This window comes from Larus michahellis, chromosome 10, assembly GCF_964199755.1.
Source record: "Larus michahellis chromosome 10, bLarMic1.1, whole genome shotgun sequence".
In the NCBI taxonomy this organism is placed as follows: Eukaryota; Metazoa; Chordata; class Aves; order Charadriiformes; family Laridae; genus Larus; species Larus michahellis.
The window spans coordinates 21,738,369-21,763,313 of NC_133905.1; the positions used below are offsets into that span (position 1 = coordinate 21,738,369).

General features: G+C 38.6%; 2 protein-coding genes across 4 annotated transcripts in view; both read right to left on the minus strand.

The window, feature by feature from the left end:
- VGLL4 (vestigial like family member 4) overlaps window positions 1-11,002 on the minus strand; it is a 108,092-nt gene extending 97,090 nt beyond the window's left edge. The window contains exon 1 of the mRNA XM_074602553.1: window positions 10,881-11,002. The gene's annotated coding sequence lies outside the window, so the exon portion shown is untranslated. The remainder of the gene's footprint in view (window positions 1-10,880) is intronic.
- TAMM41 (TAM41 mitochondrial translocator assembly and maintenance homolog) overlaps window positions 3,452-24,945 on the minus strand; it is a 32,730-nt gene continuing 11,236 nt past the window's right edge. Inside the window, exons 6-9 of one of the 3 annotated variants that reach the window (XM_074602549.1) lie at window positions 23,049-23,214; window positions 20,819-20,881; window positions 13,064-13,161; window positions 11,598-12,414 (exon numbers count right to left, since the gene is read on the minus strand). In XM_074602549.1, coding sequence (XP_074458650.1) covers window positions 13,085-13,161; window positions 20,819-20,881; window positions 23,049-23,214 — 306 coding nt within the window. In that variant the 3' untranslated portion in view covers window positions 11,598-12,414; window positions 13,064-13,084. Of the gene's footprint in view, window positions 3,823-11,597; window positions 12,537-13,063; window positions 13,162-20,818; window positions 20,882-23,048; window positions 23,215-24,945 lie in introns of those variants that run through there. The other 2 variants (XM_074602548.1, XM_074602551.1) reach the window with 2 other exon arrangements.

Consider the following 24,945-nt stretch of genomic DNA (forward strand, 5'->3'; position numbering starts at 1 on the left):
ATTAGCAGGAGTACATGGAAAAGCTCTGTGCTAATGCTCTGGTGCCCACATTGAACACGAGTCATCTTCTGGAGAACCAGGTCCCACAGTGCTCGTTTTCCTTTTACTAAGGCCACAAGGAACCAAGGTTGCTTCAGGCAGCTCTTGGAGTCCATTGTAAAGGGAAAGAAAGGGACAACAAATCGACCTGAGCCCCCCAAAAAAGCCTTCGGGTTACAGATTTGTGGTGGAACCTGCAAAGAGCACAGGGCAACAGAAATGCAAAGTGTCTCGGCACAATTCGGCTCATGGTATTTCTCCTTTTCAGACCCTCCTCCTATCAAGGTCAGACGCATAGGCTAATATAATAAAAGCCTAAGTATATAAATGGCGGCACAACTGTGTTTTCTCAAGGAAAAACGTACCAAGACACAGTAAGGTTTATTTCAGATCCCGAAACGGAGAGGATTTCTGTATGAAATGGTGGAGGTGCAGCCAGAGCAGCCGTCCAGCCAAGCGGTGTGGGAGGCTGCGCCGGAGGCAACACATCCCTTCGGCTCGGGGATGCATCCCCACACCCCGCGCTGCCATTCCTGGAAAGATTCAGAGCCCAGGAAGGGGGTGTTGCTGTCCAGCTCCCATTTAAAAATCTATCCAAATCATGCAGGAATAGCTGATACTAAAGTATTTTCATATCCTTGCAAGGACAGGTCATGAGATCTCAGGGCCATCGAAAGCTAGCCAAAAATGCATTCCAAACACTAAATGAAATCCAGATTTAGACTCAACACACTGGGTATACCTAACAGACAGATTTCAGTTGCTAAAAAACTGAAAGGCATAGAGCCTAATAACAACCATAAACACTGTTTTATACATTTCTTAAAGTCTTTATCTATGACATCTGTAAAAAAAAATAAAATAAATATCACCATAGATTGTTAAGTTGATATTGTAGTAATAGACTACTGGAAAATATTTTCATTACCAGCAAGCAGAACAGGAGTTTGATGATCTAATATCTGGAAAAATGGCAGTCAAAATAGTACTGTAAAAATTATTTGAGAAAAAAAATAAAAGTACCGGACAGGAAAAATACTATGAAATATGGAAAACAAAACCACAGGCACTGAGAAAAGATCTGAAAAAAGACATTGGTACGTATCATGAGAATGAATTGCTCCAGACTAATTACAAACCTTTTAAATGTGTATCTTCAAGAAAAAAGCACGCCACTCCTGTTTGTAACTGCTGGAGGGGAAGAGGTAGGAAGGGTTCCTTGGTTTAAAGAGAGCGAGCTCCTGGGATGAGGAGGAGCTTGAAAAAGGAGAGGTCAAAACAGCTTTTGATCCTTTGGATATGCTATTACAGCTCCCAGCAAATGTTTTAGAACAGGATATTTATTAAACATCTCAGGAGTCTGAGGGAACATCAGCTTTCTGGGAAGGATGACCCTGTGCGTTCCTGTGCAAACACTGCTCGGACAGACAGACTTCCCCACTAAGGTTAGGTGTCAACGTTTGTTACAACAAAAAAAATGAAGTGCAAATTGTCAAACATTTGAAATCTTCAAAACCAAATCTGAACAGCTAACACACCATAAGAAAGCCTTACTGAAGCTGCTGAACTCAACACATGCTCATACTTAGCCAAGCTGTTCAAAAGGCAAATTCACAAATTAGTGAAGCAAGAACAATCTAGTTTGATGATCCATATTTTGGTTTGCTCACGTGTTAAAATCTGTTTTGCCTTTTGCATGTACTTCATAACTGAACGGTATCAAAGGCTCCTTGCTGACTCAGATACCAGCAAAAACAGACTTTCCTGAAACGCAAAAAACTGGCCAAGAGAGCTGAGGGTTTGTACCTGAACTCAAACAAAAGTAGGGCTTCGTACCAAACTCAGGCACGCAGGTAGAGCACCTAAGGTATGATTCCAATCCTGGGACAGACCCCAGTTACCACCCCTGTTCCATACATATATTAACGGCTGAAAAATGAGTGACATTCTCCACACAGGATAGCCAATGACAGAAGATTTAAGCACTGCGTGAAGGAGCCGGGACTGGGAACAATGGCGTATCTCAGCTGTAGCAGTATCAGCAATAGCTCCTAACACTCCTGCTGGGGAGGGTGCTTGTCAAGCCAAGATTTGCCACCCTGAATCAGCGCAACAGCCCACCTCCACCCCCGGGCCCACTGGACAGGCTGCAGAACAACATGTCAGCGCAGCCTCATGGAAAGACACTGATACTTCACGAGCAACAAAAGCTGCTAGGTCATTTCTGGGTACATTTTGCGAAATTTCTTTGAACAGTTACCACTGTTTCACAACTTGTTTTAAGATTTTATTTACTTATTTTTAAATATAGAGGAGAACCTGAAAGCAGATGGGGAAAAAAGGTATTATATCAAGTGCAGTTACAGCCTATAGGGAGATCTGATGGCCCAGTTCTACAGACCCTACTCAACCATTAATCTTGTAATTATTATTGAAATTAAGCCTGACATCTGTTCCATGCCCAACTAAGAAAATAAAACATTTCCACTATAATAACAGTTGGTTAAAAATGCCTTGGGCAAGTATCTCCCTCCACGTGGGCCACAGCAGTGCTGTGCCTTACTATTATGAAAGGCTTCAGTGTTAGCTAGAGGTGGGTACTCAGTGGGGAAAGGGACTCAAACCTGGTTTGTTAAACTATTTTCGAGTGATTTCAGCTTTTAAGACTAGCAGCAGGGGGTACACGTTGTGTGTTGCCTCAATCAACAATACAAGTGTAAAGCTACAAAGAGACAGTTCTTTTTCTTTTCGGTGCCCATCTAAGGGGTGATTTGCCAGCTGGCACTCACTGCACGTAAAAGTGGAATTTATCCAAGTTCTTCTGATTTCTTACCACAATCTCACTTTTGTTTTCCAAACAGCAGCAATACCGACACTTCTGTTACAGCAGACAGTAAGGCATGAAGTTACCTTAAGTCTGAAGAGAAGCCCAAGGTATACTAAACTCTGCACAAAGATGATTAAGTTTGTGCCAAAAGCAAACACTTTTTTCCAAAGCTATCACAAGCCACCACAGGCTTAATAAGGTATGTCATTCCTTCACAATAGCTGTCAGTACAATTACAATGCACACCTCCATCTAGTCACATCTTCGTTTTATAAAATAGGTTAATTTTACACCAAATACCAGCAGCTTTTAAAATCACAGAATGGTTCGGATTGGAAGGACCTTAAAGATCATCTAGTTCCAAAAATCGTATCTCAAAACACGTTTTATCAAAAGCAAATTACGTAGCCTCACAAGCACACATCTTTTCTTCAATGTTAACACTGCTAAACTCCGAATATAAAACTCTTCCCTGCAAAAATCTAGATTCATTTGCACTGCACCTCAAAGCGACCTTATATAAAAAACAAGCCCAAATTACAAACACTGTAGCACATAAGATTTAAAGACACTTAAATTTTTTTTGAAGATAGTTTATTATTTCATTAGACCATAATGTGTTAAATTGCAGTAATTCCAGACAGACAAGTTGATCCAAACTGTACGTCGATGGAGATGGTTATTTATTACCTGCTTCAAGACAAAGCTTGCCCTCTTCGTAATTGTCTGCCCCATCATCCAAAGGAAGATTAAAAGAGACAGTATAATTTCAGTTGGAGCAGGGTCATAACAGCAGCATAATCTTCAAGCAAACAATGAGATACTTTCACAGTCAAACAGAAATATGAACACCACATAGAACATTTAACCACAGGTACTTTTTGCTTGCTTTGTTCTAGAGAAGAAGAAGATTCCACCCTATGGAGGTTCCCATAAGATGAAGACAGACAAGACAGCTGAGCAAAAAAGAAGAAAAAAAAAAAAAAAAAAAGGAGTGTCAGTTTAACAAATTAAAAGCACCCTTTGGCCATAACCCACTGGTTTTAATTTGTTTAAGTTTTGTTAAACACCAATAAAATGACCCCAGCTGGTTCACAGCAAAACTCTGAATAGCAAACTCGGTGTAAAAGAAAGGTCTGTATAATCAGTGATACACAGACGAAGGCAAATATTCAGAGTAACCTATTTATTATACACTTTTTGTTGTGATTCTGCCCCTCTTCTTGTGCAGTAAACACATTAATACAACAGATTTAACTCCGTATTAGATTTGTATCCTAACTTCTGCACACAACAAGAGAAACTTTAGATCATTAAAATCATGAACAGGCTGCAGTTCATGCTTAGATGCAAAATTATTTTAAGAGTTTACATACTAACTCATTGTAAGCTATATAATTTACATACATTTCAAGGCTGTAAGAAAAGGTTATTTAGTCACCAGAACTTGTTCTGAACCAAGGACACCAGCAGTAGGTCACTGGACTGAAGTAACACACCTGCCTACAGGAACAGGGCAGCCAAAGACGGCCAAAAGCTCTTTGGAATATCCCCACCCATCGGCGCAAAGAACCACCAGGGAATCACACCGGAAGAATCAAGTTCAGCCACATGTGTTGGATGAGAATACCCGCACCAACTTTAATGCTGTTTCTATGTGCCAACACTGTAGCTGATCTATGTGCCAGCTTCATAGCTTGTAAGCCTGATTTTGGTAATTACTGAGGACTTAAATTCTGACTGACTGGCAATTTCTAGACCAAGATCAGCTCTCTCACCAGCACACGTGGGCTTCCTTGCCAAGTTTCCAGATGTGCCCCTATCACTGTGATTTCAGCCCAGCCCAGCCTTGCCGCCCGCAGTCCCTGGGTTTATCGGGGACAGGGACAGGGCTGGGAGGCAGCGCTGGGGCAGCTGTGCTAACACAACCGGAACATCAGACAGCGATCTCATTGTTTTAGTCATGAACTCAGGAGGGTACAAGAGTTTGGTGTTCTGGGGTGGGATTTTTTTTGTGCTCTTTTTAATACAAGTAGCACACTCATTTTCATTTTTATATCAGAAAGAGAATCCTGCTGAAATTATTCACGAATAAACTAGAGAGGAACAGGAGACACATTCTTCAAAAAACAAAAAGTAAAGCAGAAGAAAACAGATGCTTTACTTTAAAATCACCTATGCAAGTACAACCCTTAAATATAATCCACTTAGAAATGTCATAAGAATTTAAAGCACAGTGATGTAGTTTCATTATCTACCGTTGTCTGTACAAACTTACTTTCAAACTGTCAAATCGCTACCGACTCAAGTCTCCTCCTCGGCAATTTTCTAAACCAAGGATGCAGGGTCAGAGTTCGCCATGAGCGTGCAGAATGTGCACAGCCTCATCACCTAGGACGTACGCCCAAATGCCAGACTTGGGAGGCAATGAAGAAATAAAAAATAATAACAAAAAAAGAGATTGGCTAAATTTTATTGTGAAAATAATTTGGGTTTAAAAAGCCTTGCTCCACACTGTCACATGAAGCACTGCAACAGCATGATGCGACAGACATTGGCAGGCTGCTCTACATCAGCTCTTCCCTCTCTCCTGCACCACTTCTTGAAGCAGCCTAAGAAGCTACTAACTTCTTGGCTCTCACTACTGTCTTCTACAGGGAGCGAGCCAGACATTTCATCACTGCATAAGAGCAAGACAACTTGAGGATGGCAACATTAAAAGAAAAAACTAAAACCACAAACAAAACCAAAAAAACCACGGAATGCCCCCTTCTCATGCTTCACTACTAAATTTAAAAAAGGAGGTTTGGAGAAAGTTTTGCAGGAGGCAGAGATTAAAATATAATCCACTGTCTGGGAACACTACTTTTCAAATTTACCAAGCATACCATAGAGCTAGAGAGATTCCATGTAAAAGAATGGATGTAATACAAATTAATTCAACAAAGCCAAAATGAGATATTTAACCGAACTATTTACTCAGCTTGTTTAATCGAGTAGGGGAGATATCTTAAACATCAGGCTCAAGCCTTTCAAAGAAGGTCTCACAGTACAACAAAGGCAAGGGAAGGAACCAAAAGACAGAGTGTTAGGACTTTTTTTTTTTTTTTTTTTTTTTTTTTTTTAAAGACAGTCCCTTATGGTTGCAAACTCCTAAGTAATCAAATTCTATTCAAATTTAAAACCAGGAAGAACCCCCTATAGCCATTACACTGGCATGACATTTCAGTCAGATCAGAATACTGGTCTTTGCAGCTACATGACTTTCATTTTCTCAGAGAAACCAATGTGCATAACTGTCAAAACAGCTGTCCACCATTAATGAAAAGGTTTTGGCAGAACGCTGGATTCTGAAGGCAAAAATGACATGTAAGTTCTCAGACTTAAAGATGTAACTGAAATATTTGGAGTTCTTGTGAATAATTTCAGAATGTATAGTCTGACGCTTCCTGTTCACGTACTAAAACTTCATCCATTTCTTAATGTTTCTGATTTAACAAGTCTGAGTAAGAGGTTAAAACACGCAGGAGTAAAATGATTACAGCCTCTCCCTAAAGCGGTCATTAAGTTCAGGATCAGTTAGCAACTGTGCTGTAGATTTTTATCTAGAAAAAAAGGTAAATAAGGTAACTGCAAAATTTTATGAAACCGCAGTATCAAAAGTGACAGAGCAGCTGTTCACTCAGACAAAATATATACCAGAAAATAGCTGTACGGTGGTAACGTCTCTTCTTCCTGCACTAGATAATATAAAGAAAATACCTTTTCTACACAATCATAATATATGGCCAGCAGAAATGAATTTGAAAATGAAGAATGCTTTGTCCTCTGTGAACACCTTACCCATGAAAAACTATCACACACACACTGGTCTGACATTCTGACCTTCAAAACATATTTCAATTTCAATTCTATTTTTAAATTAATTGCTGGGAAAAGGCATGAGTCACAATCCTGCTTGGATCCCCCTCTACTGGACACTCACCAAGTGCTATGTTTATTCAAAAGTTTCCCAAGTCAGAACAGGCTCTAGCATTACCTCCTCAATCAATTTAAAGAACACGGACCTTACCCTTCAGTTCCCTAAGCCACCCAGGAATACTGGCCTCCATACCCATCTTTATCTTCCCAATTTGGCAAATACGTTTGTTGCAATCATCGTGAAGCTACGGGATACTGTAAAGTCCAGCTCTAACAGAAGGGAATCACGCTCGTTCAGCTGTAGGCTACCTAGAGGCACCTTGTTTATGATAAGGTCACAGCTGTTACTCTCCATCTGTTAGTCAAATTCACTGACGCTGGAGGTCAACCAAGTCTAAAGAGAAGCCCCACTGAAGCACAGGTGAGAAGTACAGTCTCTGCAGTTGAAACAACATCGGGTGCATTCAATATAGCCTCTATTTGAAGGGCCACATAGCTAGCCACCTGCAGGAACTCACTACTCAAATACCTGGAAAAAGGGGAAATGAGCAAGCGATAAAGAAAACATCCTACACATGCTGATGGAGAAAGCCAGCATCCTGCGTGGTACACTTCTACGCACTCCCCAAATCTAAAGTTTAGGAGCAGGCAGACATCATACTGCTAGCCAAATGGGTTGCTCGCAATGGTAGGCAAGTTAATAAAGGGACACAATACTGAGATTAAAGACTGTAAAGAGGAGTGGAAACAGAATCTATGGTTATGTATCCAGTCAAATTTTGATTTCCCGTTCACTTTGTGTCATCTAGCTTCTTCCCTCTGAAGCATGAGATAGAGTTACACGCTTCGCTGGCACTGTCGGTCTCCGAGCCAGCCAGGCCCATGCTGCTGACTCACCTACAGAAACCTTTAGTAAGTTTGATGGGGTCCAGGCTCTTCCTTACAAAGAAGCCTTTTAAGACATTAAGAAATAAATCATCTGCCCGGTTGCCTTTAATGAAAGCACCGTTACACAGAAAAAAAAGGGGATGGAGCATGAAACAATATCCATAGTGGAACAGCCAAACCAGAGAAGAGGGATGTCTGAAGAACAGAATGAAAGACTTGAGAACTAAGTCAAGACGAGAAACAATAAAACAATAAAGCAGTATGGAAATACAGCAGGAAGGCACAAACAGGAAAGTTACAAATGGAATGAAAAGCTAAAGTGACTATTTCTCGTGAAAGAACAGACACACCTCATTAGGACAAAGAGTTAGTAACATATTCCCATGTACTAACTTCCCCTGCAACAATCAGCAGTTATTCTAGTGGATTACAGCTGTACGACCATAAGAAATCATTTCCACATACTGCCGAGGAACTTCAAAAGCAACTAACAAGTCTGAAATCAATCTCTTTTCTCTTAAAAGTTTTACATAGCAAAACATTGTAACAACTGCATAAAGTATTTTATATTAACAATAGAGAGGAGTTCAGACTGTAGGCTGCTCTAGGCTATGATTCATTCATGGCGCTCGGCCAAAAAAATAAATACATTCAAGACCAATGGCCCCAAGGGGAAAGGTAGGCCACTTTTTAAAAAGCACAGAGATAAATGATTTACAGAACCGAATGCAGTTTAAGATTTCAGCCTATATGGATGATGAGGAAGGGCTTTCTTACGTCTCACAAAGATTTACTGCACAGGCTTGAATACTGGCAAGGTATCAACAGATGGAGTAAACTAGGAACTATTAAAGTGGGATTTGCAAAACTCTATCCAAAGAGCAAGAAATGACCCATTATATTGCTATACACAAAGAAAGTTCATAAAGCCAAATCAAGATATGCAACGGGTATTTCAGCCACGTAAGACAAACAGGGCCAGCTCAGATTACAGCAAAGTTAACACCTGTAAAGGGAAGGACCAAGCCACTGGCAGCGTGACAAACAGTTTAAAGGTTGGGAGGGTTTGACGCCATACAGCATCTGCTGCACATAAAAACGTTTAATTAGCTGCTAAACAGCAAGCAGTACGTTCCGATTTTTTCTTACGAGTACATTATTTCTTGAATAAATGCCCTTGCTTAGCTAGCAAGGTTCGGAATGAAGATAGCTGTTCCACTACAGGAGCTGAGACCAACTCACTCTCACACATCAGATTGACTTGTAACTGAATTCTAATGTTTTGAATCACCGTCTCAGTAGCAAGCACCTTCTGAAACACCAAACCCACTTTAAATGTGCCTGACTTTAATATTCAGAACATTATCTTTAACTGTATCACTAATGGCTTTTAAAAGAAAGCTGCTCTTTTAAATGCTTCCCTAGAGTTACAACTGCATTTCATCATTTAAAAAATTCTAGGTTTAACTGCTGCTCATCCTCAAACTTAGTAGTAGTGAGGAACTGCAGAGAAGAAGAAACACTGAGCCTCCTAGGATGCAAGATATCCTCACAGGATATTCTATTTAAAGTTCTGGTACACACACACATCTCCGAGGTACCCTCTCTCAATAAAAGGGAAAACAGCCACCGCCTCAAGGTAACAAATAAAAGCTACTAAAGGGAATGAGCTTTTAGAATCCAGTCTTCGCTTACGCTGCAGCCAGATCCCAGGAGGGGCTTGGCAGTGTCCAACTGAACTGAGACTTCACGTAGATTGTTTGTTAATTTTATTTTTTTTTTTTTTTAACGTCTGCAGATTCAAGCCCAACCTATATGTTGCCATTAGTCTCAGAAAGGAATCACATACCTATTCAGCAGAGGTAGTAATGTTTGCATTTTAAGTCAGGCATGTGATTAAATGCTCTGCTAGTAAGAATTCTCAACCAGATGTTGGGCAACCATATGACACATAAGCTCTCTCAACCAGTGCTTGAAGCAGTTATAATTTGTGAACCAGTGGTTTCACAGCCTGTGGTGCTGTTATTTAACCAGGTTTAAAAAGCCCCATCCTCACCTTCCCGTGTTAAGGAAACAAAAAGTACGGGTTGGTCAGAATGGTTTTGTTCAATGATATTACATCCCAGTATGGCTCAAGATGTAAAAATTCACTTAATTGTACTACTACAGGGGGAAGGAATGGCCTCCTTACAAGGTAAGAATGTCTAGTTTTACCACTGCCTATTTTTTTTTTTCCCCCTCATTTGATCATATCGCTTATTCTGTGGATAAGTTTTTGGCTCTATCTGTACACCATGGATGTCCCCTTTCTTTTTTTCCCCTCCTTTCAGCTTGTATATTTCTATACAGCACCTAGCAAAGCCTGCATCCTTGAGGGAATTATGGGAATTACAAAAATGCAATAGTTACATTTTCATTTACAGACATAAAGAGGAGATAAATGAGACAAAATTTGTAATAACATTTTAGTTGTTAGCTTTAATTACTTGGTAATGTATTCAGTATGTGGAATAGCTTTCTAATAATCCAGTTTGCAGCAATTGGCATTTTTTAAAGACATAAAAACAAGTATCTTTTTCTGCTTAAAGTATTCATTTTCCAAAAGTTGACTACAGGAACAGAATTCACACACACAGAGAAAAACCAATTTCACTAAGAGTCATCTCGCTGAATTTGTCGAGGACGAATCCTCACCACAGTAGTGAGCACCCTCTCCTTTACAAAGAGTCAAGCCTCACTTAGGCCCGTTCCCACACAGCCTTAAAAGAAAATAAAGACAACTACAAAAGAAAGCCCAGAATATATAAAATTCAGTTACATTACAAATAAATAAATGAATAAATAAAGGAATCATTGTGTGAACTATGCATGCAGAGGGTTATTTTTGGAATTGTCCTGTTTCCTACACGAGTTGTTTTGCTGTCAATTTCAGTTTCCAATTTTGTTTTGTATCCTAAGACTTTCACAGATGACAACTCTCCACCCCCCACCCCGCCCCCCCCAAATAATACAGTGGACCCTGCTAAAAATTTGCTAACACCAAATCGCTGGTGTAAAAAAAAAATAAATAAAAATTAGTCTTTTGTCTGTGCTCCTGCCCATATGCAGTTTCCCCTACAGTGTACTTCATTTGGGACAGAAAATAAAAGCTGTTACCTCATTAGATGACTAAACCAGGCTGTTCTGCCAGCGCTGCACTTCTTACCTGGTAACTATTTCATTCAAAAGGTCATGACTCCATCCTGAATCTTTTCTTGTGCTGTTCACTTGTCCAAAAGCCTTGTATCTGTCAGGTTCTGCTTCTACCACTGGGACCAGTATTCTCTGTTCTTAAGAATTTTCCACCGAGCATACCTAAGTAAGTCAACATCTGATTTCAGATTTCTTTTTACTACCACTTATGCTGAAACTTAAAAAATTGTATGGCTATTTCAAGTCTTCACTACATATGAAGTTAATTTTAAGGTGGATAGGGTATATTCTGTACAAAAGACTTCTAGGTTATCCAGAAAGGAACGTCCTCATGCAGACAAATAATCCATCCAAAACCCAAGGCTAATTTAATTTAAGCAGCGGTTTAAATTCCCTAGCTCTGTTTCTTGTAATACAAACTTTTCAAATTGGGGATTTTGGCCTCTTACTAATAGGGACAGAGAATGCTAGTACCATACATACAAACATTCTCTAGCTTAAGTCACTTCTTTTGCAGAACGTGCCATCATCAAATGGGTAGTCAGTCTCCTAATATCAGAAAATGGACATTTGAGGGGATTTGTCTTAGGAATTCTAGATCTATTATCAACAGATAATGCAAGGTATTAGGAATCTGCCTATGAGCTTAGAAAGTTACTATTTCACAGTAGTAATATTTTCTAAGAAAATAAAAAAAAAAAAGAAAAAAAAAGGACACTTATTTCCTGACTCTGGATTCAAATTTTGCCACTTTAAACTCAAATTTATTTTTTTTTTTAAAAATCAATATTTAAGAGTTCCCCTGTGATTAAAGTAAGCCTGAATGAGTCATGTTACATACAATAATATATTTTCTGTCTTCTTCAAATATGTGCTCTGAACTGCTTCCCGGAAACAATGAGCAGCCAATTTCATTCCAATAATTTTTTTTAAAGTAACATCACTAAACCAAATGTAGCTTGAGAGACGGCCCTACTGATCACATATTACACAGGAAAAAAAATACATGCTCACCAGGAAAGAAACATTTTATTTCCATTTTTTACCTTTAAATTATTTTTACCATTGATACTCTGACAAGTAAAATGAAGTGTTCTCTCAATTTATTTCTACTAAGAAAAACATCCAAAATTAGCAAACCCACCTGACTCCATGTGAAAAATATTCTGATTACAACAGATGCTCCCAATTTATTGCGTCACACATGCATACCGTCAGAAGTGTCCATTCTTTAATGGCATGATTAATGTAACATGTTATGTAAAAGTCCAATTTTCTTTAGTTTAGCGATTTAATTAAGCAAGGGAGGACAAGTTTTATCTTTGTGGGCCGTATTTTCAGGAAAAAAAAAAATCAAAGAATCAAACAATAGGTACTTTTGTTCATAGAATTCCCAACTTTAAAGCACTTAGAATCTTCTGCCAAACAACTCACATTTCATAAATCTGCACAAGTAGGTCCTGAAGGTCAGTGAAAGTATGATGTTCCTTCCAACTGTGACACTTCTGACAGCGCGCAGCTATAAGCTGGGTAGTTGTCATCTCAGTCTCATGAAAAGAACATACAATTTTTGTGAAAGGATCTGGTATCTGACAAGCATCTCATTTCAAACACTCTTTCCCAGAGTGAAAGTCATGGTCCACGTTTTTGGATTCAGAATGTCACACATCTGAGAAAAAATTTACTTGAAGTCTACCCTGCAGAAGCACCCAGTAAGCATCCTCAGAAGAATTCTAAGGATGAACTTGTAAGTGCAGAAATAATGTATTTCAAGAGGACAGTTTCATATCTACTTAAAACTCAATGGACTCTCCAGTTCCGTAAGTCACTGAAAGACTAGAGATTGGGACAGTGAATATCTGGAAGGAGTCTGGGGATATTTTGGAAAATAAAGCTAGCAATACATAGAAAATGAGTGGCTTTGGTTTTTAATTCATATATACAATCAATCCTTTTTACTCTGGGTTTTTGAAAATCCAAGGTATAGTAACAGAGGAAAATTCATTTCAGTATTTACACAGTACAATTCCTTTGCCCTATTACCATCGAACCTCCCCCACTAACAAAAGTTTCTATTTTAGTAGTAAAATTGGGCATCTAAATTATTAGAACAGACTTCTTAAATGCACTTTAATCTCCCCAAGTAGGCAGAGCAACATCTGCAAAGTATTTAGAGAAAAAGTACCATTTATTTACCCATACACAGTATGTCAAGACTCAAGATGTCTTCCTTAACCATCCCTTTGTCATTTTATATAACTTCTTCATACTGTAAGTTATAGATTTCTTTGCTCCTAAAAAAAAAAAAAAAAAAAAAAAAAAAGAGAGAGAGACACAAAACACAGAAAATACCAACATTTAGGAAGGCTAACTCGAATATTAGATTCTTACTACATTAAGTAAAATATTTCCCTGGAAGAATGACAACCCAATCTGTCAGGCAGACATGCAAATAACCTGCTTGTCACATTCATAACACAGTAATAATGATACAAAAAAAATACTTTGAATAGTATCAAAGCATGCAAAATAGAATAGGTTCATTCTGAAGGCCTGACAATTGTATAGCAAATGACCAAGGTATAGCAAACGTAGAGATTCATGATAAAACTCTTAAGTAGTACAGTGGGAAACTTCTAATTTACATCATTGTTCCTAAATGATAAGGCTTTTAAGCCATCTGTGTCTACTGCAGACCCTCACCAAACCTACACATTACGCTTTTCAAGCCCTTCCTGATCTTCATCAATTTCTTCTGCTAATCAGATTTTAGCTACCCTTGCTTGATGCTATACTTCAGACACTTGGTTGCCAGTTAAGAGTTGAGAAGCATCCCGCTGATGCCCATCTTGACGAAATGTAATCAAACACTGCACGCCACCAGCAGCTTTCCAGGACAAACCAACCCAGAGCATTGCTATACAAAAGGCTTGTGAATTAAAAGTGAAAACAGAGAACTTTTTTTTTTCATAGGAAATGTGCTGATGACTGTTGAGGTGGAAATCTGTTCTGGTTTCAACAAGCTGTAAAGTACATTATAACCTCCTTGACTATTTCGTCATTGCCTCATCCTAACTAATGGCAGCTACCATTTCCCAACTGAGGGAACAGCACATCTGCAAGAGAATAAAACTGCTCGACTTGTGTAATGAAATGACATCTGTGTCCTTAGGTAAAAAAAAAGGTAATACTGAAATGATGATGGGTATGGAAAACCTGATTAATAAGGTTATACCCAGGTGAACTGAAACAACCAAAAATAATAATGTGACAACAAACAGCTGTAATCTGGCAACACTGCCAATATCAGAAGTATACCATGGACACCGGTGTGAATACCCTGCCACAGGGACGTTACCCTGCCACAGGGATATTGTCTGGGACAATTTTGCTTCAGAGTAACCTGCCTGTCACTTGTTTTATGACAAACCTCATATGAAGCCAGAATAGCTGTCACACTCCAGCATCATCCTGCAGTAGCTCACAAGTAGTGAACGTTGGTAAATACCATATCACTACACTAGGCCTACAATGAAGGAAGGCATTTCTCCATTTTCCTAGAGATACAGAAGGGGTTTGCAGCAGCCATGGCCTCTAAGCTTCTACAAGTTTTAGATACGAAGGGATTGAAGATGACTTCCTACACAATTTGTACAGTGTGCCCTTAGTTAAACACTTCTGAAGTTCTAGCAGAGATGAGCCTTCTTTTACAGACCTAGAGTAAAAAAGGACACAGCCTTTTACTGGGTTTAGTCATCTAGTATTTGGAAACTTAAAACCAAAATATTGTTAGTCTTGGCACTTCAGCAAGGTTCTGAGATCCTAACCAGTGGAGCTACTTACTTTTCCTCCTTCCAGCTTTTTTTCATTAAAAAACCACCCCAAAACAAAAAATCCCCAACACAACATAAAAGAGAGAGTGACTTTTCATATTACAACACAGTCTAATCACACCCTACAAATTCAAAACTGAAAAGGCAAGTTTTTAATGCTGCACAAAAAGCTTTAATTTTAGCACTTGCATATACAGATTAAAAAGTATGGTATGTTATACTTACTACAATCTTTCTTATGTTTATTTAATAGAACACTGTTTACCTGACAAAACTGACTAGAAGTTCACAGAAGCAATTTGGCCAAAAGTCACACAGTATGACACACCAGAACACAAGGAAAGATCTTCTGGAACAAATGAGCAACTTAGGTTTAGCCATCTACTGCACTGGACTGTTGTGGGGCGGAAAGAAAGGGTACGATAATATTTGATTTTGAAAAGAGCTTAGAAAGTAATTGAATGAAGATAAAAATACTCTAAGTGAAAGATGCATTCAGCATTAGCAGTCTAGAGTCACAAGAAGTCAAAGGACTATGCAGTAATAAGGAAAAGTGCATGCTGTATTTATGAAGGAATGTGATGTAAAAAGCCTGTCATAACGAATACGCTGTATATAACCAGTTTTGCACTTCCTGTGTCTTTAACTGCAATTTAAATAAACTCAACTTTACCTTTTTTAAGGAATCATCCATACGTATATTTTCAGCTTACAAAACCATGTGCATCCCATATGTAAGCTCAAACTTTTCTATATTTAATAGGATTTTGCTAAAAGCAAGCACACTAATGAAGTCACGATGGGATTTTCATTGCAGCATCTCAAATAACAAGTAAACAACCATGTAAATTCTGATGCGCCTCACATATCTGCATTAAAATTGCACACGGTGTAAGAATTCCAGTTGCACAACAAGGCCAGACTGAGCTCAGCCACAGCACATAAATGAAAGAAGTGGTTCCAATCTCCAAAGTTAAAACTACGTAACTCTACGGCTTTGTAAATTACTGTCCAATCTCCTAGGTACTCTACTTCCAGGATACAGCCCTTCGAACACTGAAACTGCTCTGCCAGGACCGATGTTGTCCTGCCATCCCAATGCAGTAAGCACGGTACAGCGTGTGGCAAACCAACAGTACCAGAGCCAATACAGCCCTGCAGGACTGTCATTACCCGTGCTGGCGCTGCAGCCTGCAAGTCAGCTCGTTCTATCAGTTTGCCAGCCTGCTCTGCCTCCTGCAGCAGCTCCTCAGCGCACAGAGATCCTTCTCCTCTGGATTTTCCCCCCGCAACGAGCACGTCCTGAACTCCACCCACCAGAGCCTTATGTAATACGATGCTTACATTTCTGCCCCAGCACATCATGCTACAAAGCAAAATACAGGTTTATACATACAGCTGGTTTCTTAAAGCAGCCCTCAGGGTGATGAGTCACATCTGTAGTAAAAGTTAATGGTTGTAATTATGTCTCAGTCTCAGAATCTGAAGCAGTTGGACCACATGAAAATGCCTTTCTGCTTCAGCTCTGAATCTATGACTTGGTGGTTTCACCTCCCCTTTAGATTTTTCCACTATATGATACAGAACAAAGACCTAATGCACATGGAATCAAGACCACAAAATTTCAGGGTAAACGTAAGTTGTATCTGGTTTTAGTTAATGACCCATGTTCATTTTTTTGGAAGTGTTAGCATTGTAAGATATTAATTTGGCGATAATATAGGTCCCCCAAAGCTTCCCTGTAGATATGCCTGGCTGTAGTATACTTTATTTCTTTTTGAAAAGGAAGACTAATGCATGTACTGCTGAAGAGCTGTAACGTGGAGGTAAACAGTTATATATTGTTAGTGTATCGTGCACAGGCACATACAAACTTTTTAGACATATTTCCAGTGAACTGCAGTGGTACACAGTATCTGCTCAGGCAGCTGAAGACGACAGCAGTAATCACAAATCTACAGAATATTTTATATGTAAAACTGTTCCTTACAGTTAAAAAAAAAATCCTTGAAGACATAGTATACTAATATCCCAATTCCAAGAAAAAATAAAATGTTATTCAGAGCAGCTACAAGCATTTGTGCAAACTTAAAAGTATCTTGAACAATTGCTTTAACTGATGATTTAATTCATAGTATTTTATTTGTAAGAAATATTCAAGGCTTGCAGCATTCCTCTAGAATAAATCTAGGCTAAAGATGCATCAACATCTCCTTCAGAGGAGCTAAATATAAGAACTTCAGAGTTAGTTCCCAAAGACCATGCAGACTCTGGCTATGTGGGAAAATAAATCAAATGATGGTGCCATCTCTAATGGGAAACAGAGAGGCAATCTCACCACAGACTCGAAGAAATACATAGGCACATTTTCAAAAACTAAATAGGGCATTTAACAACAAACAAAAACATAGAGCTTGAGCTCAACTTTAAAACCACACTGGCAGAGAAAGATGAAAAAAGTTCTCTTACATGGGTTGAAACTCTTTCTTTTGCTTGTGCTCCTTGCCAATACTGTTAATACACAGCATGCCATCTCAGCAACAGCTATTCCCGGTTTAACATTTAATTAAGAAACATGCTGTACGTAGGACTACCACACTACAGACCAGAGAGCAGGCATTTCACTTTTGTTCTTGTTAAGATAAAGCAATCAGCTAAGGAAATAGTTTTGTGTCCCCCGTTACATTTCAAAAAGAATGATGTCCATGTAATGAAAACTATTTCTTTTGCAAGAGGACGTAAGACAAAAGTACTTATATAGCTACCAGGAAAGGCAAGAAAAAAGGGCCACAGCTTATTTAATGGAGCCACTGATTTCATTACTCTCTTTCACAATTCTCTAATTTTAGCTACTATTCTTAACATAAGCACTACAGAAGGACAGAGCCATAACAGTCTTCCTAAAGTCTCTACTAGAAAGTGTGAAAATAGGTCTTAGGGGAACAGAATATTAGACAAAATTTGGTTAAAGAATGAAGAAAGAAATACAGCATCCTTAGGGATTAAATTTTAAAGGTCAACACTTTCCTGTAAAACACATTTCTCGCATGAGTCAAGCAAATACTTTCTATGTAGGGGCCGCAATGTTTTGCCTGTGTACAGTACATGAATATTAGCTGGTAAGAGCCCCAGGAAGTGGCAAAACAAGGTGACCAGCATTAATGGCTGCCACCTAGTGACGAGTTTTTTAAGTTAAGAAACTGTGGGAGAAAAATCTTCATTAGAAGATTACAGCAAGATTTCACATAAACTCAATCATAACTGTTTGGAGAGAAGTATTTAAAACAAAAAAAAAAAAAACAAACCCCAAAACCAAAACGGGCAAAAGGCTTCTACTAAGTCACTCATAAACCTATGGAAACCCATCCCCTCCAGGGAAAATCACTGAAGATCATATGAACATCACATCTGAAAAATACTGAGGTCACGCCCTTGGTCAGTTAAATTTAATTTCTTCTTTCATGTGCACTACAATGTAGGGTTTTATTACAAAAATACTATGTCTGTGCTTCTGTCCATCTTCAGTAAGCGAAACTGGTGGGGCTGTGGGGAAGCAGGGCTACGTCTACATTACCAACTGCGGCATCACACATTACAGACACTCCTCATCTAGCTGCAGCCAGGGAGGCCCACACAGCAATGCTGAGGAAGGTTAGCTCTGCAGGCAAGCTCTGCATTCATTAAACAACGTTCAGAGGTTAGGAAATGCCAGAAACAGTCCTTTTCCAAATCTAATTCGTTTCCCTCAGCACATAATCTGTAAATAACCCCAAAAGACCAAGCCTGAATTCTGTTGCTAATGGTTTTGGCCAGATTCTGGCAGAAGTGCATAAATACGGTTAAAACAAAACAAATGAAATTATGCTACAAGTGAGAAAACTAAACTCTCCCAAGCCTCTTTGCTCAAACTTGGCTTGTGTTTGAGGCAAAGGATCACAATTGCTTTGTCAACCTGAATCAAACCGCAAAAAACGTGTTTTCAACACTAGAAGCAGTGGTAGAAAATACATGGGTTTAGATACATGTCACTCTATGTAACTGCTAGTTAGAAGACAACTAGAGTTTGTTTTAAAGGAAAACAAAAACCCACTATATATAAACCAAAAAGCAGTTAAGACAAAGGGGAGAAAAGGCATTTCACAGATACCTAGTTTCAGATACACAAAACAGAAAACAGTAAAAATTACAAGTCCTACTAAAAGATGCTTTAGGACCCCCCCAAAAGTCCTAGTTATTACTAGGACACATAGGCTGTAAGTGATTTACTGCATGACACACAAAAGAAGCTAACCATTCCCAGAGGTGATTTGCTGTCTATCAGAACAGGCAGAAGGGAAGCATAAATAAACTGACAAAGCTTAACTATTTTTATTCATGCTTTTGCAGTTACACACAAACAGCTTTGCTCCATGGGTCAGTCAGGCTGCTAACTTTCACAAGCACTGAATTCAACATTGTAACGCTGCCTTTGACCTCTCCCCTCCAAATATTTTGCTCTACAAAAGCTACTCTCCATGGATTTAGAAACAGATAGGTTACAAGCTGATATTGCTAAAAGAGGCATGTTACAATACAAGAAGTCTTGACCACTAGCAGGTAATTTTGGCAACAAACCCTAGAAGAAAAGCATCACCTATTTAGTTGGAAACCTTACGTTAGAAACTACATTAGAAACTCCTATAAAAAAAAATTTGCTTTTCTCAGATGGAGTTATGTCCTTAGTCCTCCAGCTACTAAACAAAGTTCGGCAATAGTTTGTCAGACTCCTTCCAGTTAATAGAACTAGACCATTAACAGAAGCACAACTGTTCCTGCTTATTTTACTCAGCAGACCACTAATGGTCCTGAACACTGCAGTTTGTGTTTCTTTAAAAGGAGGCAGAAAGTACAACACGGAGCCACCAACTTTAATACTAAATGGGAAGTGAACAGCTGCTGTAGAAGTCTGGATGAGGATTTCTCAGTAGGAAGCTATACAGCTGCTTTTAAAACCAGTAATGGCATCATTTGTATTTAATTGCTTTTTTGGAAGAATTATGAATAGGTATAAATGAGTTCAGAAAATTACTCGAGCAACTTCATGCAAGCAGCAAGGATTTTTTCACTTTGCAGGAATTCAGACTATCTCCTGACCAGAGTTTTAAGTAAATGAAGGCTCAGGTCTCAAGTCTTTATTTTAAGTCAAGCTGCAGTGCTTTCAGCTTTTGAAAATGTAAAAATCAGGTCACCTTAAATTACATTTATTCCAGAACTCAGAAAACAGGATGAAGCTCCAGCTACGTAACTGGCAGTAACTTTCATTCAGTTAGGAAAATTTTGATAGCTGAACAGCATCCCTAATTTTCCCATGCTTCTACACAAGCAAGTCCTTTTTCTTTTTTTTGCCATTCTACAGCTTCTCTCACATTGACTTTGTAATACTCAACTCTTTTTCTAAGTAATTAATTTTGAAGTATAAGGGTTACATTAATATCCAATGCTCACCAAGTACAGGCTCAGTTTGGAATACATGATGTTTTCAAATACACACCTGTCTTCCAGGCCTGGCAAAAACATCTGATCCCATCAAAGTTCTCTCCCTCAAAACTCATTCCCTCCTTTATTTTATGATGAAATAACCTTATGATCTGCATAACGCACCAATACCATGTACTGATCATTTAGGGAACCACTCACATGTAGAAAGACAGAGTGAATTATTAAGTGGTTTTTTCCCCATTTTTTTTTAATACAAAAAGAGCAGAACTAGCGCATATCAGCCAACTCTGGCCCACATATAAAAAGAAATTGAAGTCAAAACGTTTTTTTTGTTACTTTCGGGTTGGTGGGAGGAGTTTGTTTATTTAAGACTTATTTAAGTCTTAAATGTAGTCTTATTTAAGACTACATAAATAAGATTTATTTATGTAGCCTCCAATTCCTTTTGGCATTTCACAATTTCTCAAGAGCTATATAAAGCTTCTCCTTTAAATATTACTTTTATTTGCCAGGGGCTTTCAATTAGACACCCAAAAAGTTTATTCTTTAAACTCTTGTAATAAGACAGTCTTGGGGCCCTATAATTTTTACTTCGTGAAATCAGAAGGCCTATGTTGATAGAAATCACACACATTCTTACCAGCTGTTAGTATGGTTTTAGCACTCTGCACTATACTGGAAGATCTCACAATTCCTGAAATGCCTGCAGATAGAAAGAACACAGATGTTACCCATCTTAGCAGTTTTGTGGGGATTTTTTTATCCTCCAACGTACACAAAAAAGTAAAATATTTTTCCAGTTATACAGTCAAGCCAGTCTGAAAGTAAAACATGCACTTAAGCTGAGAAAGTTTGTTTCTGTTCTGCTTTGTCATCCTAATTGAAGATATTCTCTAATGTATTGTAAATTATTTTATATATAACATACAAAAACCCCCAAACCAAATCAGTATTAACACAGATAAAAACCAGTAGGAACTGATCAAATGAATTCATTTAGTGTTCCCATTATTTCTCTACTAAGACGATTAGTCACAAAGGATTCAGAGTTTTTTCATTTAAGTGCCGGCATATTAACTTTCTAGAGCAGAACAAATTATACTCATTGTTTCCTTCAACATGAAAGTGGGATTTTGCACTTCTCTGATCAAGTAGAGATGCCTATGTTGTGCAGTGTTTTTCTGGCTTTTTTAAACTATAGGCTTTTGGAGACAAGGCTTGTTTACCACTTGGCACTGTGGCACATTCAATACTTCCTGTCCAGTGGTTCTTAGGTATTAGTGGAATAGTAAACAAAACATTAAAACTTTTTTTTAGAAGTACTGACTTTTATCTGTTCTAACACATATACATAAAAGCATACTGCAATGTGCAGAACAAAACTACTAAATACTTAAAAATGTAGAAGTGCAGCAGAATTAGTCTTTCAAACTGGAAGTTACTCTCCTGTGTTAACCTGAATGTAGAATATAATTTCAAGTATTATTTTAAAATCCTTCTTTCAAAGGTATTTCTATAATGAAGAACAAAGCTTAAGGAAATCCATGAATCCATGAACAGGGATACAATATTCCACCAGAAAATAATCTGGGGGGCAGGGGCAGAGAGGGGAAGGGAGGAAATAATTCAACTTGAGTAATCAGTTTTGTCTCATAGGATTACCAAATGGCTTGTCCTGTCCTTTACCCCGGTTCTTGAATTGGGAAAATCTTTCAGCCACAAAAGTGAAAGAGGGGTTTTGATTTGTTCCCCTACGAATATAAACTGCTTGGCTTGAGAAGACTCCATCTATCCAATGTTTTGATATTGAACTGCTGCATCACCGTGCAGTCCACGGTCAGGGTCATGCCTGCAATATCCTACCGAAACACAACCACAAGGATAGTTAGCTCAGGGTAGGCAACTCAGAGCTCTGACACTATATGCAGCTCACAACCACTGCAACTCCCGCTCCCAGATTCAGCTATTATCACATTACTATTGCAGTCCAGCCATAGGAGCATAGAAGCTGCCACAGACTGACATGAAAGAAGCCGGACACCTTGATATCCAGGTGCAATTCGTCCTATACTGTCAATGGAGAACTGCAACTCCCAGGAGCTTTATTTCCCCAAACAGAAACCAGCATAAGAGCTCCCTCAGCAGCTGGCTAGTGCCTAGGGCCTCTCAGGCATCTAGGGAGTTTTTGCAGCGCTCAAGGAGCTCGCAAAATTGGCTACGTGGAACTAAGATGTGTCAGGTTTTTTTCAAGATGTAAAGGACTCTTGGAGTACTAAACATTTTCATTTTTCTGCAGAATAATAAAACATTGATGTCTGCAACATAAGCTTTAACGTGCTCATACAATGTTATCTTGCCTCCGAGAAGCTATCTGTGACAATGAGAAACACCTCAATCTTTTTCCTCAAAGCCAGAGTTCTCTGCCAGAGCTCACGTATCTGTACTAACCATGATGACTGGGAAGGGTGATGTTTGCAAGCTAGAAAATTAACTTAGCATTGCAATGTATGACTGACAGGATATATAGCTTAGTATTTAGATGAAGTTATGGCAGCCAATGAAATCCTGAAGGTGTACAAATCCCAGAGCTAGATGGTCTAAGCAGGCCGCACTAAAGACTGCTTCTTTCAGAATCTAAACCAAAACATATCTTTTTATATCAGTAGGAATGCTATTTGCTAGTATTTCAGAGAACCCATTTGCTATCAAACAAATCCAAATCCAGGCTTTTAGCTATGTACCTCACGCCAAACCTCTTGTTTTCTTCTTCCTTGTCTCTAAATCATCCTTCTGAACTAGAAGAACATGTACAACAAATCTGTACATCTATTATGTCTTAAAGGAGAACAGAGACACTGATCTAGGCCTACCTTGATGCACCACAAATCCGCAGTCAGGGTCATGGGCAACTTGCAGTAAAATTTCTTCCACATCTCTGTTCTTCCCAGGAGGGTCTACCAGGGAAGTTATCTTTTGTTGCAGAGTCCTTGGTAAAGCCATTAGTTGTGTAAACTGACCTTCGGGACTTTTGTCAATCTGAATGTTACAAAAAATAACACAGTAAAAACATTCAGTGTTAATGAAGTAAGTTCTGTTTTTCAAAGAAGAAAAGTCTTTTGGCTATCTTTGACCTCTGGTGAATATCACAAAGAACACCATCCATTTTGCTTGTACAAATCATCGACAATGCTAATGAAAACTTCCCAAGCACTGGGAAATGCGGTATCTCAGTTCTGAACCTGAAGAATAACTCAATGCGAAGATGTTAATTTTTATCCAAGGGAAGACTAATGTACACACGTGATCTTGCTGCCTCTGCAAGCAACTTTTCATTGAAGCTGTATCATTTATGCTCTATCCAATTTCCTTTGGAAACATAAGTACACTACAATGAAAAAAAAAAAAAGCTCCCAAAAGACCACTTAGCTGAGTTTCTTCTGCCTGAATATAATCAAACTATACACATACACTTTTCAAGTTTAGCTTGAAAAACATTTTCTCTGCTTTAAACTGAACCACATCTGGTTTGTATAATTTGAAGGAAACATTGATTCCACATTTTCCAATCCAAATCAGAAATTCCATGACCCTTTTCTGAATACAATGATACCAACGTGCAGGCCTGTACACATTTATACAAAATGTAAGCACAAATAGTGAAAAGCATATAATGAAGCAGATCTCTCCAAAACTGGAGGAAAATATGAAAAGTTTGATTCATCCCACACAACTTTTTAGACAGTTCATGGAGACATCAGACAGGAGTCTAGTTACCCTATACACTCCCATTAGTCAATGGCGAGAAAATGATATCCAGATGAATCACCCACTGACTACAGACGGAGCCGACAATGAGAAGACTCTCAATGTTATGTGGGAGGAATCCACGCCTGAACCAGAACTATAAGAACTAGTGTCTGCCTTCAATTGTTTTTGAGGAATCTTTGAAGAAAGAATTTTCTCTTTAACTCTGAAGACGTATACTTGGAGAAGGGGTTTCTGTCCTGCATTAAACAGCGCTCCCAATAGCAGTTACTCTCTTCAGTCTGGGGAATAACTGCCAATAACCAGCCCAAGGTGTGAGGAATAAAGCATTAAAGCACTTTCCTCAAAATCTATGGTAAAATGATGGCATTGAGTCAGCAGCCTCAATGACTATTATGAAATTATGGACAGATTTATTATCCAACAATATATTTGTAGTATGCTATGTTTAAAGGTAACACAACAGGGAGCACTATTCTAACTATCCATTTTCTTGGAGAAAGCATTACTGATTCTTTTCAAAATTCTTTTAAATACTTCTTCCGCTAAACTGTTCAAAAGCACATTGATAAGAAAACACAGACAGCTGCAGTGTAATACAGATTCGCCTACGCTGTACTCCAAAGTTTGCAGTAAAATTGTTTACTGTACTCGAGCTTGCTTATATCTGTACTTCAGTTTCTAACAAAGACATGTCCTAAAAAGAGGCATTCGTGAGATAATTACCAAGATGACTTGAGGACAAAGAGATACCCATGTCCATAAGACTACCCATGCTATTTGTAACTTCACGTTGAAATGTATAACACACTTGAATATTCACACACAGACATGCGTAATACAAGAGAAAGAATTGCTATTTTGCCCCTGACTGGCATCTCTCCCCTAATTGCAATGTTACACTTACACCTTATCCCAGAAAGATGGAATTCAAGATAGTGGTCATTTTGGATATGTGTTTCCAAAATACTAGGAAAAAATTGTTTTAGCATGGGTATTTAA